This window comes from Colletes latitarsis, chromosome 2 (assembly GCF_051014445.1).
Source record: "Colletes latitarsis isolate SP2378_abdomen chromosome 2, iyColLati1, whole genome shotgun sequence".
NCBI classification, from domain to species: domain Eukaryota; kingdom Metazoa; phylum Arthropoda; class Insecta; order Hymenoptera; family Colletidae; genus Colletes; species Colletes latitarsis.
The window spans coordinates 11978352-11994025 of NC_135135.1; the positions used below are offsets into that span (position 1 = coordinate 11978352).

The following is a 15674-nucleotide window of genomic DNA, read 5'->3' on the forward strand; positions in this document are numbered from 1 at the left end:
AACAATATTATATACATAATACGTGTTGCGTAAATAGGAAAGTTGGGAAACATTTTCAACATCCTGTGATTCCATATTGTTTTAATAAAACACTATCAAAGAAAAACAGTCTGGCAAGATAACACTTTAAGCAGTTTACGTCTGTTTACATGATCCATTAAATTTGACGAATTTTATATTATAATCTGATGTTCATAGAGATGATCATGTAGCTATGTATTATGAAACTATTCCAATAATAAGAACTGGTAATTTAAAAATCAGAAAAGATTTTTAAGGGGTGATTGAAAGCATGCAACCTTTGTTAAAACTTTTCTTCAATATTCTCGAGATATTCAATGAGAAAGATAATTCTACATTTTAAATAAGAGTTCATTTCACCCCCTAAAAGTATTATAAATTGTGGCACGAGCGAGAAATACGTCTGAGTTAGATTCTACGCGAACACAAAGTTTCATAATGTTTTGGCAATATCTTTCTTAAACTTCCTTTGTAAGTACTTTTTTATTTTTGTATTGAGCAATTACTGCGTTAACAATTGGTCTGTTTACATGCAATATTCACCATTTTAGATTTATTTATATCATAAAACGTTCCATGCTCATCGAATCTTGAATTTTAGTTCTTCTTTCGATTATAAAACTTCTACTTATTTTAGATTTATGAATCCTTTTATAGAAATTATTTATACACAATACTACCAAACATATCGTTCGAATATTTATGTCAGTCTTTCCATATCGCAAATTTGAACGATTCTAACATTTGCTTTCAAATCTAACTCATAATTTCAACTTAATTTCCATTTATACATACGACTCGAAATTTTATATTCAAACCTAATAAATAACTTATCCATTAATCAATATTTTACCATTGGTGACACAAGAAAGTAAAACTGGAGGTTGAAAATCTTCGAGCTAGAAGCACGAAATGACTAAAATTCTGACATTCTAAATACACGATTTAAAATCTCGAAGTCGTAAATAACAAAGACTATTGCAAACACGTTTAGGTTGTGACGAAGTGAATTCTAAAAGGAGAATATCTGACGACGAAATAATTCATAATCTTCCCTCGTTTGGGATCGAGGAATTAAGGGGAATGGGACTGTTCGTGGTCGGACGCGGCGACGTTTTCGAAACCGCGCGTTTTTTCCGCTTCTGACGCGATTCCGCCGCTCGCTTTCTGCTCGTTCTTTAAACGAACGTTTTCGCGGGTATCGATTTGCGCGGTTTTTCGATGAATCGCGCCGCGTTGCGTGATCGCGTTCGCCTTCCTTCGATGACACGTGCTCCGGATTACGTTTCCATCGGACGCGTTATCGCGCACACCGCTCGAACGACTCGATATACAGCGAAAAATTACGATCTTGCCACGTGCTACAACAAAAATTAATAACAATATTTTTACCAACACCGACGATACTTCTTTAGACGCGGTACGATATCAAACTTGGCGAAAAGATTTTGTTTTCTTTTTTACAGAATGTAATAAAGCAATATATTTTTTTAATCTATGTCATTTTAATTGCATTTTAGTTGCTTTTCAAGGTCACCAGGAATACCAGTCTTTTAAAGTTTGCCTGGTTTAATTAAAAAAAAATTAGATGCTTCTCAACCTTCAACTGGTGACTTGTTTATTTTGTGATTATTGTTGTTATAGATTTGTGAATATTTTTTCTAGATACGACTGAGTATTTTTTACGTAGTAGTTATTAACTACTAATAGTTTAGTAGTAGTAATAAACTGATACAGTAAACAAAAAATAATTTTATACATTAAATGGACCTCTACTTCGAAATATATTAAATCGATGAAACCATTTGATGGTTAAATATTCTTTGCTTGATAAAATTATTGAGATCTTGGAAATTAGAATAATTTGTTTGGAGAGCATAGGAAAACCTTCCACCATAAAATTAAAATTATCTAACGTATAATTACTACGGTAATTTCGCATTAACCGAGGACCTTTTCGATTGGCATGTGCAATATATTTTAATTAAAATTTTTCCTTATTTCGTTCTCTTTCAAACCGGTTCCACTATTCTCTAAAGGAGTTTGCATTTATAAAGCAAAGAGGAAAGAATTTTCAACTTTGTAAACATAAAACTTGATTATTTTTAATAACGAGCATCATATTGTATCGAAGCAAATAACATAAATGTTAATATTTAATATTTGGTAATCAAGGATACCAATCTTTAATAAATATTGAACTTTTTGACGTGGTATTAACAAAAAGAAAAATAAACAATTGTTCTTTCCACGGATCTTGATATATAAAAATAATCACAGCATAGAATGAGTGTATATAAGATATAAAATGGATTTGCGCAGGTACCACATGTTGATCTCGACGATCCAAGTACCGGGATCGATCTTACGATCGATTAACCGGCGGTAAAAGTAAAAATAAAGTGTTGGAATTTGGAAATCATTTCATTTAATACTTTATTTTAGTAAATGCTTGTTTGTTGAAAAAAAATCATCTTCAGTATGTAAGTCGTCTCCAGTACAAAATAATTATGAGAAAATAAATTGTTTACCGATATTGAAACAGTAGAAAACGAGATTCCAATAAAAAGTATTTTTCAATGGGGAAAATAAGTCACAAATATATAATAAAGAAATCCTATAAAATTATGGTTCTATCAAGTTAATTAATAATATTGACATCTTCGAAATGTATTCTAATCTTTTAAACTCATATCGTGATTATAATTTGTTTTGTGCCACTATTCACATGCTATCATCAATACTTAACATAGTTTTGTAGGTACCTTTTATTATGCATTTCGATTTTAATTTTTTCATTAACGATAATTTCTTTTTTCATTATTCCCAACTCCTTTTCTTACAACTATTTTTTACCGAAGATATTTAAAATTGAATGCATACCAAAATTGGGCAAATTTTATTTAAATTCACTCGTAAACTAGTTCTCTACCACGACTTTGTTTATCTGAATATTGGTTTGAAAAGTTTGTTAATAAACTCTAATTTACAAATAGATTTGTGAATGAAACGTACATTTGTTAGTTTATGAATCAATCTAAAATTTGTGTTATTTGTGAATAAAATTTGTCCAACTTTGGATGATACTATAATAGAAAAATACTCAAACTGATTGATAATGAAGATAATTTTTTATTCGTTTATATAATAACGAGGAATATATTGAGAGTGTAATTGGGTCGAGAGTTTTAAACTTTCACATCCCGTGCACTCCGAAATATATTTCTGTTTATTGGCATCTGAAATAATGAAAATCGAGAGTAAAGGGTAGTTTACTGAAACCATGATGCTCGTCAAAAAGTGCTACTCGATAATGAAGCGCAGACACGAACGCTCCTCCACAACGGTCATTTATCGACAGCGAGACCATTAATTACTGTTATTCATCCCCTCGTCGCACGGTGTTTTGCGTTGATCTAGGGATCCTTATAGACTGAAAGATCACCGTAAACGTTGATCAGTTGTCACGAACGCTTTATCGAACACTTAAAATTTCTTTCTCAAAAGCTCTCCATTAAAATTATTTTAAAAAGAACAAATACAAATTCAACCCTGAAATGAATAAAATAGAATGAAAATTACTAATCTTCTGTACATAAGTATAATAGCTCTTTCATCAAAAAAATTAGATCCCTAGATAAAGAGCAATCATTTTATATTCCTGCCACCTGATGTTTCCATTTTGTTTTTCTTTTGAATGTAAGAAATTTGTTTACTTTTTATATATCTAGTAACCTATGTACGTTTATAAATTTAAAAAATTTTCTTTATTAGTATCGATTCGTCGTATACGTTGTATTAAATTACTATACGTGGATCTTGTTGGTTATCTGTTATTCGAACAAAATTTTACATCGAACACTAGATTCATCAGTTGTGAAACTATTAATACTGCCACGGTGGTCACTGGTGACCACAGCTTCAAACTTACGACGAACTACTTGGAACGAATAAACTCTAATATTTGTAAAGTTTCCAATATACCAAGTACTTTATTAAAACAATAAATATTTGTATCTTTCACGCTACATTGAGAAATTTAAATAACGTTTCTGGAGTGTAATTCTAAAATATTCGTTTCGCAATTTAATTTTAACAAGGGATAATCCTACGTACAAACAAAGTGAGTTGAAATATAGAGTACAATTTTTTCATACGATATCCCGTTTTTAAGATAATCGAATTCGAAATGTTGTCAAGTGTACATGCTATTTAATACAAGTAGTATTCTACTGCATGCATGCCCCATGAAATGTTCAAAGTCGATTTCTTCGAAAACGTAATCTCGTGTGAAAAAAATTCATTATATATTTCCGATCTATTTTTTCGGTTGTACCACGAGTGCTAGAATATACTGTATAATAAAACAAAAATGTAATCATTGATGAAACTATTACTAATATAATTATTTTAAATTGGTAATTGATCTGTCGAAATCGCCTCCAATTCTTGAAAATCCATGTTAAAATACTATTCTGTCGTCTGGTCTCCGTATAATAATTATTTCTCTAACCTAATCGAGACTATGTACTCCGAGATTGGACGGATTACATAAAAATTCTGAACAAATTCCATTTATTCTTTTTGCATTTAAAATCTTGAATGAGATTAATATTTATTCTGAATTGTTAATGTTACTCCATCTGACCATTTATTAGGCATCGCGTAACGTTGTTTGGGGAGAATAAAGTAACAATAACTTATTCATTAACGTCTCCGAATAATAATTATTTCTCTAACCTAATAGAGACTATATACTCCGAGGATGGACCGATTACTTAAAAATTCTGAACGAATTCCAGTTATTCTTTTTACATTTAAAATCACGAACGATATTAATATTTATCCTGAATTGTTAATATTATTCCATCTGACCATCTATTAGGCATCGCGTATTTTTACAATAAAAGCATCGCGTAACGTTGTATGGAGAGAATAAACAATAACTTATTTATTAACGTCTCCATATAATAATTATTTCTCTAACCTAATAGAGACTATATACTCCGAGGTGGGGCCGATTACATAAAAATTCTGAACGAACTCCAGTCACTCTTTTTACATTTAAAATCTTGAACGAGATTAATATTTATCTTACATTGTTAATGTTACTCCATCTGACCATCTATTAGGCATTGAATAACGTTGCATGGAGAGATTAAAGCATCAATAACTTATTCATTAACGTTGATAAGTTCTGCAATCGTCGCCCCTAAATATTCACAGTAAGCCATTTTTTCTCGTTCCCCGTTGCATTCGTCTTTATTTTCGCTTCGTTCGTTCGTCAAAGGGGTTGCTCCAAGTATGAACGAATGAAATAGAAAAAAGGTAAAAGATCGCGTGTCCCGGTTTTCGTGGAACGATGGAGCGTCGGTGGCGAGTCTTTGTTGCCCGCGTGCTAGTTACTCTCCCCGAAAACGACAGCACGAGTTATCGTCGCCAGAAATGGCGGCGGGGGAAAGAGACGCGGAAAGAAATCGAGCGGGAATATTCCGCGGTCCCCCGATTCGCGCGCTGATCGGAGCGTGACGAGCGGTAATTGAATGTAGGTATGGCATTTGCATTGACAAGCGCCGGCAGAGATAATTCGAATCTCGTCGAACGCAACGGTCCACACGGGCGTTAGGTCGTTTGTCAATACGACGACGGCCGTCCAGTTTCCACGTTTCCAGCGTATCGCTGTTTGTCACCGTCTCGTCGGCGAATCGCTCGCCGCTGAATACCGGCGCTTCTGCAGCTCGCGCGATTCATTCCGCGGACCTCGTTGCTGTTATTCAAATAAACGACAGATTGGAGGGGCACCGCGGCGCCATCGCCTCTGTTTCCCTCGTTTTCGTCGCGTTTCGTCGGTCCAACGCGGCCGCGAGCTTTCCCCACCGACCGTTCGTTCGAGGTTTCGAGGTTTTCGATCGTTCCACGGACTTTGAAAAAATGTCTTCGATCGCAAACACGCGGCGGAGTATCTTCGCCGTTATATTTCTTAACGCGTTCACTGTCTACGTAAATTAAAATTAGTACTTATTTTCGTAACCACGCTAAAGTCCTATACGAACTTTTTCCATTAACGTTTCAGAATTAATCTTTGGAAAAAGACTTGTCACCCTTATATGGATGATGTGGCAGTCAAAGTGATAACTATAGGGTAGTACAATCTTCTCAATTACGTTTCAGTAAGTAAATAAATTGCAACGCTTGAACTAGTTGGCTGGGGATCGCGGAATCTAGCTAGATTTAGAAATTGCGTATGTTCATTGTCCAGAAGGTATCTGTGGAGAATTTGAATTTAACCTTATTATTTGAAAAATCGATGTATCGACGAGAACAAAATTCGTAACTTAGTAGGAAAAAACAAAATTTGTTGCTTGGAGACATACAGTATTGAAATCAATTTTTTATTACTTTGATTTCTTATAGGAATAAAAGTTTGACTTCCACATTACAGAACTCGATTGACATCTAAATTTGACCAATACAATGGCTGTGTTTGCCAATAGAATATTATTTTACAACTTGTGTTAACAATCACGTTCAGCGTGATTTCCAGTATAAAAATACCTTAGTAATTTATTTTAGACCCCATTTAGTATGATACATTTTTAGTCGTTTTGTTCAAAAGAAGATTCATACGTAGTCTGCAACTATTTGAGTGTAAAAGTTTTATGCGAATTAGTATTATATATTTAAAGAAGCCTACAAAGGTTAAAACTTTGTCTTTAATTCCAAAGTAGAAGCATCAACAATTAGTTCAATCGTGATGTCTACAGAGACAATCTATTTGAACCGATGGATTTTCAAATTTATCCCCAGAAACTCGAAAGATGTCAAGCGGTGTTCCAACTAATACCACGTTAACCAAATCAATTTCTCATAAGCCGTCTAGTATGGCTGAACACACTTCGAATTATGTACCTTCCACCAACGGTGCTTCCTTCCATGTGCTTTCATAGGTTATGAAAATATGAACAAGCCTTCGAAATGGCTTCCACTTGGTTCTTACAGATCTATAATACCCCCAAAAATTCATTTTCGAAAGTAGAATCGCCTTTAGATTTAAACATTTTCTGAAATCGAGTTAAATATACAAAAGTTCGTCCTATTCTGTCGACTTTGTTTGTCTCCAGGAAATTTAAAAGGTATCAAACAACGATGAACCTACTATCAGATCAATCGGATCAATTTTTTAGAAATGTGAATCAACTTCAGTGTGCATATACTCACTTTGATCAGGCACCTTCCATCATTAGTTTCTTCTCAGTGTCTTCGTAAATTACGAAAATATATAAGAAAGTAACAACTTTTAAATTGTCTCTAAAGATCTAAAAAGCTCAAGTACTTATCACTTATCACCAAAAATTTGAACGACATCGAACAGCATCGAAATCTAAACCACGTTTATCTTGCTCGTGTTCCCACAACTATAGATAAACTCACTCAAAATAAATGATTTTCCATCATCGGTGCTTCTTTCTAGCGTCTTCGTAAGTCCCTAAATCGTGTACAACTTTTAAATCCTCTCCAAAAATTTAAAACACTCAGGTATCTAATTTTATCCAACTTTACTCCAAAATGTACAGCCAGAAAAACGAAATAGTTCATCGTCGAAACCCATAACCGCGTTTGCTCGATGATAATCCCCATAAGTAGGAACGAACTCGTTTCGAGCCTCGAACATCTTCTCGCCATGCTTCCTTCCAAGTGTCCTCTCGATTCTTTCGTCGATCGAAACCTGCAGACACACTCGCCGCGCTGTACACCGCGCCGCTATACGCTACAATGGAGCTTCACTTTCGAAAATCAAACAGAGAGAACCCAGTCCGGTGCATCCTCGCAGCAGCACTGTTTGTACGAACGTGCAAACAATGGAACTACCCATTTCCTGTGCGAATATATCCTGACGATAGCCGACCGGTCGCAGACTTGCCGGCGGGCAAACACGCACGATGATGCGCGGACTTCTGCTCGGAAGATCGAACTATCGATCTCTCTGCTTCTTGCCGCGTCACGATTACGCGTCTCTCGCGCGAGACGCGATCGATCTCCCACGGAAAAGAAGCGTCGATCCGATAGTCGAACGAGCCCCTTAAAGCGTCGACGATCTCGTTAATGCCGCTCGATCGTCGGAACGTCCAGACCAGCTGGCGATCGCTCGACGCGTGTAAACAATCGGTGCTCGCGAACAATAATGACGAGGCGTGTGTGTGTGTGTGTGTGTGTGTGTGTGTGTATGCCGTCTCCTCGTTAACTTTCGGCCGGGTAGGCGGCTAATTAAACGCAACGACCACTCGTTACGACTCGTAGACCCGCGAATTTCGGAGCGGCGCGCGGGCAACAGCGCCAAGTCGAAGGCGAAAAAAGTCCGTCCTCCCGGTTCCCGGTGAATCGCGCTCGATAGATCGATCGAAGCGGTGCCCTCCCACCGGCGCGGCGGTCCGTCAGACGCACGCGAGCCACACCGCAAAAGGGTCGACCTGGGGGGAAAGAGAGAAGCGTGTGGGCGGCAGGGAGAGAGGGAGGAACGGGGGAGGAGGAAACGGGGGGGTCCGGTGGGAGATAAAGCGATAAAGAGCAACGGCGCCGAGAGAGAAAGAGGGACGAAAGAGAGGCGAGCCGGCGAAACAGAGAGGAGGACACCGGCGCTGAACAGAGACGCCACGTCGTAAAGGAGTGGGGTGCCCGAGGGGAGCAAGAGGGAACGGGAAAGGGGAAAGGGATGCTGCGTGTGTTGGCATGGACCAGTGCGTCAACGGCTGTTGCCTCACACGAACCGCCGAAATTATAGTTAGTGGCCCCCAACGGGTGTCCCGACGATACGCCTGCGACTAGCAAAACACGGCTGGTCCGGGACTGCCGTGTCCAAAGTGATTCCTCCGTGTTTCCAGAGGATTCCGCTCGGCCTGTTCCTTCGGAGGAGACGTCGCGCGTGGCGGGACTCGTTCGGTAGTTTCCGCGTAGACGATCCCCCGAACGGACGACAGACGATGACGGATCTTCGGAAAAGTTTCACCGTCCCGTGGATCTCAGTGGATCTACCGTTGACCGATCTCGTGGTGGTTTTGTTCCCAGTGATGCAAGTGCCATTTATATAGTCCGTCGGTCGCGATGGTGAACATGGTTGACCAGTGATTGTGTCTTCAATGGGATTCTTTGCGCGCTGGTACTGGATGAAAACGTTGAACTCTCGCGAACGGAACGATCGTCGAAAACTATTCCCAACGATTATTACGAAATCTGGCCAGGAGGAGTCCGTGTCGACGTGGAGACCGATTCGTCCTGTGGTCGCGTAACGAATCGTCAAGAGTTCACTGATATCGGTAACGATAGCTCGTGCCGCGTTAGACTATTCCCACCGGAAGTGCGACACACGGCGTCGACCCGGTAAGAGATTTGAATGCGAAGTTAAGCGGGAATCTTAGCCGTCGCTGCCTGGTTGGGTACGTTCTTTCGCGATCGTCGAGCGACGCAGCACCCTCCTCGTCGGTGGATGAGTCGACCGCGGTGCTCGATGACAGCGATCGAACAGATCCGCGATAAACGTTCGTCGAGAACGGGACGCCTATTCCGCGATAATCAACCGGGATTGCTCATTACTGTCCCTCTAATCAAGCGCGTCGCGTCGAAATCACGTGTGGATAGTTAGCGATCGAGTGCTCGAACGATTCGAATTTCTCCTCCGTTGACGAGCGACGCTGCATTCTCGTGCGTGTCCGCGAGGCCTTCGATCCCGAGGCTTCTCCAGCATTGACAGAGCAACGTGGTAACGTACCACGTGCAGTTTGACACGCGGTTGTACGTGCGTAGGGGCTGGGTATCCCGTGTGGCGTGTGGGGGTTGCCTGCCGGCGGGAGTTCTTTTTCCCCTATTTTTTCCGTCCCCACCACCGCGGCCGGTCCAACCCCTCCTGGAACCACCTGGATCCGGTGTGTCAGCCCCGGTGACGTGCGCAAAAATTACTGAATGAACGGTGACGTCACTAGCCGGCCGCGTGAAAAGTGTGCGAGCCGTTCCTGTCCGTGTCAACCCATTCCGCCTCCACCCTTTCCGCCCCGTTTCTCCTCGTCCACCGTCTCCGGCAGCCCTCGTACCGCGATCACCCTGCATTCCGGGGCTGTCGCGTTGCTCCGTGCCTCGACAGACACGGTTAAAGGGCTCCGGTCGCGAGATAAAGGCTCCTGGAAGCCTTCGTTAAATGGATTAGGGGCCGAAAGGGTTGGTGGCATCGGCGACGAGACTTGGGGTTGCCGCCTCCGGGAGATGCTCCTGGGACCGACCCTTTCCTACGTCCCTACAAATCAATTTTTCCCCCCGCGTTAAACTATCTTTGGAGACCTACTGACCACGCCTGAATTTTTTTGCTTGCAGGTAGATTCAGAACGCCCCCGCTATTCGTGGTTCGTACGGTTCCCTTCCCCGAGACGGGCGCCTAGAATAGAAACGGTTACGCGATCGTGGCAAACTTCCTTCTCCCCGTCGATCCTAACGGAAAGGAACGTCCGAGCCCGTCAGATGACGAAAGGGAGACTTCCAGCGAGAAGGTATCCGATGTTCTCGAAGAACCGTCGCCAAAGTTGTCCCGAAGCACGACAGCTCGACAGGCCTTAGGCACGCCGGACCAGTTGGAGAGCAGTCGCGCGACCGACACCCTCGTCCAGCGTCGGTTGCCACCATGCTGGACCGAGACGTCTGACCCAGGACATCGTCGATTCCACAAACGATACTCCGGAGGTCCAAGTTCAGCGCGTGAACCGAATGGAAGGATGTATCATCCGGCGTTCTGACTGCCTATGGATATATTCGGCCGTTGCAACGGCGGCGGTGGCGGAAGTACAGTATCCGGAAGCGGCGCTGGCACGGTGAGGGGGTCCGGTAACGAGTCCAGCTGTGGAACGGCCAACTCTGCCACCGAGAGCGGTGGATCCAGCGGTAGGATGCAGTTGACAGGAGCCTCGGCTCCTGGCACTGCCGCCTCGCCGGAGTCGGGCGTCTCTCCCTTGACCGACGCCTACACGAAAATGACCAACGACATCCTGGCGGAGAGGACCCTGGGGGACTTCGTCAGCGAGCATCCTGGAGAACTGGTCCGAACAGGTGCGAGTTCGATGCTTACCATCGCCTAGATTCCCGTTTACATCGCGGTCCATCTCGCCAAAATCTTGCCCGATATATTCGTCTTCCGATTTCTAGAACGACTGGTCGTAAAGGGGTCTCTGATGACTTTGAAGCGTTTACTCATTCTCTTGTAGAGAATTGCGGTAAATTTGAAAAAATCCAGTCGAGTGAATTTTTTACAATTTTTATTAGAAATTACGAATGGGCCATTTTGATCGCCTGGGTAGTTCTAATGTTAACAAACTCGAGTCGAAATAGCAAAGAAATAACTTCTATATAGCACTTTAAACACAAATATCTCAAAGATATTTGAGATCAAAAATTTGTTTCCTGTTTTCGTATAAAAAGAATTACTACGATGTATGATATTTTGAGAAGGGAAGTACTAAAATAAATCTACAAATTTTTTGCACTGCTTTTGTGCAAAGTTAATGATTATGACATATATTTTAATGGCAAATTAAGAATCATGAAATTTCGCCAACTTTAAAGATTTATATACCAATAACTGATCGCTATATTTTAAAACTTTAAATAGCATTTGTTAGAGTGGATTGTATATAGCAAAATACTGTTCTACGTTTCAAACATTACATTTTGGCAAGCTTGTTGGCAAAATGGACCACTCTGCGACGCACAGTGAGTTATTTACACCAAATAGACGGCCATAACTTCCCTTCGTTCCAATTTCACATCTTTCTTAAAAGAGCCTCAGAACAAGAAGATAACAATACCTTCATGTCACCAATTTACCTAAAACTTTGAACACTGATAGATTTCGACATCCTTTCTACGAAAATATACCATTATAGAGCCAGAAACTCAATATTTTGCATGTTATTCGCGTTCAAAGTCTTTTAGTGCCATTAAAAACATTGTTGATTGAAGGAATTGGTAATTAATAGTGTGGCCTAGCTCCAGTAAACCGTAGTGTTAGTGTAAAACGAGGTTCAAATCTCTCTAGTTAAACAAAATTTATTTTTCGAAAAAGATACAACCTTGTGATGTTTATTTTCATCGTCGAATAACAAATTTTATCGAAAGAATATAGAATTGCAATTATATCATAGAAAGAGAAAGATATTTCGTCGAGGGAAAATGCAATTCGTTTTCATTTGTTAATATATCGTCAATTACGTACACAAATATTTATGACAGTTTTGAAAATGAAAGTACCTGCTAAAGAATAAGTGCAGATGCAATGAAACTGCATTTATTCGATGTGTAAGATGTTTCTCGAATTCGTTTTCCTTATTTTTACAAAAAGTTGTGTACTTTTGTTCTTCTATAATTCGCTTATTTCAAATAATTAGCATTCTTATAGAAAGTGACATGAATTATTTTTGTGATTTCTACGCCGCAATGAAATTTAAAACGTACTGCAAATGAAAGTATACATACGGAAATATGTTTGCGACAAAATTCATTTACTATTTTCGTATAGATGTTTTCACGCACAATCTAATTAATTGCAACAAATAAATGTAAATAAAAAGAAAAAATATTTTTGGTCGACCAGAAGATTTGAGAATACAGGTATTCTACTGCTGAGCCACAATAGTAATTGTCGAATTTTTTCATCGATAAAGTTCTTAAATGTATTGAAAATCTTCAAACGTAAATATCTCAAAAATATTGTGTTTTTATCTATTGGGTTTCAGATTCCATACTCAAGATTACAGAACTTATAAATATTATTTATTAGCAATTTATACTGAATTTGATTAATGTCACAATATAAATATCCTAATTAAAAGAAAAACTACATTTGAATGTACTCGTCAACGCAACAGGTTTTAATAAAAGTACGTGCAATCAGTGTTCGTAAATGAAATATTAAAGTATATCGGAACAAAAGCACTTAGTCACAAGATGTTCCTATGTATTTATTGAGAGACCCATTGTATTCTATACTGTGGGTTATTAAATTCAAAACAAAATTTCATAACAAAGGTACATAGCAATCAACTTCAGAAATGAAATGAAAAGTTATGGCTCATATTATACATATAAAATTTTCATTTTCTGAGAGTTTAGAAACCTTCGTTTAGAAACGATTGTTCAAATAATTGGTCGAATTCTGTCGATAATTGTTTTCATTACTATTTTTTTTTTTATTAATTTCATTCGAATTTCTCTACAATATATTCCACGACTTCGAACGCATTTATTATAAAGTAGTAACTTGGAAAGAATAAATGTAACAAAGCAAAATAATAAGGTCGCTTCAGAAATTAGTATCTGTACCCTAATTTGCAAAATATCCGGTGACTTGTAGACAATAGTCAGTTGATCATTTCTTATAAAACACAAAGGTTTTATCGAACAATCCTGAACATTTCGAGTTCTATTAAAAGAATATTTTTCAAACAGTATTCATGAATTTCCTACCTTAATTTTATGAAACTTAAAATCAAAGATAAAGGAATAGACGTTAGATAAGAGTTAATTTTCTCTGATTGCTCTACACTTGCCATTCACATTCGGCCATAGTAATCGCACCTACGTTGCTAAGAAGTAATTAGAACGCATGACAATACGGATAGGGTGATAATGCCGATCAGACGGTTAGAGCAGTTTGCCATGCTAGAAACTCACCAGATATAGAGCGAGGTGAGAATCTCGTCACAAAATTTGTAGATCTATTTCAACGACTCTAGTAAATTAGATGTCATATTCCAAATTAAAGTGATTGCTATCTCACGGACAACTGGTTAATCCACGTTTGTTACTCCCATATCTACAGCGTTGAGCTGAGTTTGGCAGAAGCTTTAAATTAATCCTATGTTAAGAGATGAAAAGAATTATCTGAATCTGTCCAAAGCATCGTGTTGAGAAGTAGGCTCGAGTTTGAGCAATCTTAAAACGGCAACACGAGTTTTGAACGCGTTCGAACGTGTTACAGGGTCACCCCATTTGGTGTGCAGTGTTCTGCCAGCTCACTGGCGGTCCAACAAGACGCTTCCGGTGGCTTTCAGGGTCGTGGCCCTCGGCGAAGTCGGCGATGGCACTTTGGTGACTGTTCGTGCTGGTAACGACGAGAACTGCTGTGCTGAGCTGAGAAACTCGACCGCCCTTATGAAGAATCAGGTGGCCAAGTTCAACGATCTGAGGTTCGTCGGGAGAAGCGGTAGAGGTGAGTGTCCCGCACGGTAGAAAATGTCTAACACAAATCGCGCTTGGACCGTTTGTGATCGAGAATATTCCTCGGTTTACGAGTTAGAAGGATTAAGAGACACTAGAACTCGACTATAGGGCCCTTCGAGTATCGTTCCACGCGAAACTACAGTCTAACTCAATATTCGGTTCTCCAGTCCTGTTTGAAGAAAGGGCCGTAATCTTTGGAACGCTACTTCCGGTAAATTAACGTTCTCAAACGACCGGAACAGCAGTTGCTGAAACTTCGTTAAACAGTCATACATTCCCAAAGAAACTTGCGAAGTGATCCCGCGTCTCGTTTCCTCTCGTTTCTTCCCCGGTTCATTCATGAAACTGCGAAGTTGTTGATCCCCGGTTGACAGACCGCGACGCGGAAGAAAACCCCGCTGGGGTGGAATGGAAGTCCCCGTCAAAGAATTCAGCCTCGTAGTAAGGGTAGGTCGCGGACGTCTTGAGACACCCTCGTTTTTCCTCCGTTCCTTGAGGAAAAGTATACGGTTCTTGGGGCCGGGGGTTGAAATTGGACGTTTCGCAGGGGTTGGTTGGCGACGTTGATTGGTGTGCGAGAGGATTCGAGGAGACAACGAGGACGTCTTGGAGTGGGTAATGGGTTTTATTTGTCCGCACCACCACCGAGCAACCTCCTCTTTACTTTCCTTCTTCGGTGTCTCGATTCGGGAACAGACGCGCCGTGGAAAAGGACGCCTTCTTCGAGCCGCGCCCCTGGAAACAGGGGCGGCTGATATTAATTGAGGTTTCAGTTAGCTTTTAATTAACGTTATTAGGGCCGCTATTTTGTCTAGCCTTCTCTTCTGAACTCAACACTGCCGATTAGCTGGTCGCGACCCAGTTCTCCAATCACAGCCGGAACTCGATTAACGCGTCTCTAGCCGCTGACGTAATATTACGTCGTGACAGATGATTACCTTAGACGTAACACGACGTGTTTTTCTGAGGAATAGATTATAACCGAGGGAGTATAGCTTTTCAAACGTCAGTGAGGTCTGTGTCAATGTTTTTGTCATCCTAATGTCTAGCACCTGCTAATAAAATTATTTCAAGTTCATTAAGATTGGACAACTAGGGTTTATAATATTAAATTCGTGATGAAGAATTTTTTCTGTAGTTACTTTTTTCATATACTTATCTCTAGCAGTATTTTCTTTGGAACTTTATTATCCAGGTATATCTTTTAACATATTCGTAACTATGGACGTAATATTACGTCGAGAGACGTGACAGATGATTACCTTAGACGTAACACGACGTGTTTTTCTGAGGAATAGATTATAATCGAGAGAGTATACCTTTTCAAAAGTCAGTGAGGTCTGTGTCAATGTTTTTATCATCCTAATGTCTAGCATCTGCTAATAAAATTATTTCAAGTT

The 15674-nt window shown here is 39.9% G+C and overlaps 1 protein-coding gene across 4 annotated transcripts in view; it reads left to right on the plus strand.

Annotated features, from left to right (window-relative positions):
* Positions 1-15674, plus strand: part of LOC143348371 (uncharacterized) — a 69152-nt gene that overhangs the window by 20556 nt on the left and 32922 nt on the right. For 2 of the 4 annotated variants that reach the window (XM_076778510.1, XM_076778537.1), the window contains exons 1-3: positions 9037-9396; positions 10381-11106; positions 14033-14263. In XM_076778510.1, the coding sequence (XP_076634625.1) occupies positions 10803-11106; positions 14033-14263 (535 nt within the window). In that variant the 5' untranslated portion in view covers positions 9037-9396; positions 10381-10802. Of the gene's footprint in view, positions 1-9036; positions 9397-10380; positions 11107-14032; positions 14264-15674 lie in introns of those variants that run through there. The other 2 variants (XM_076778520.1, XM_076778528.1) reach the window with 1 other exon arrangement.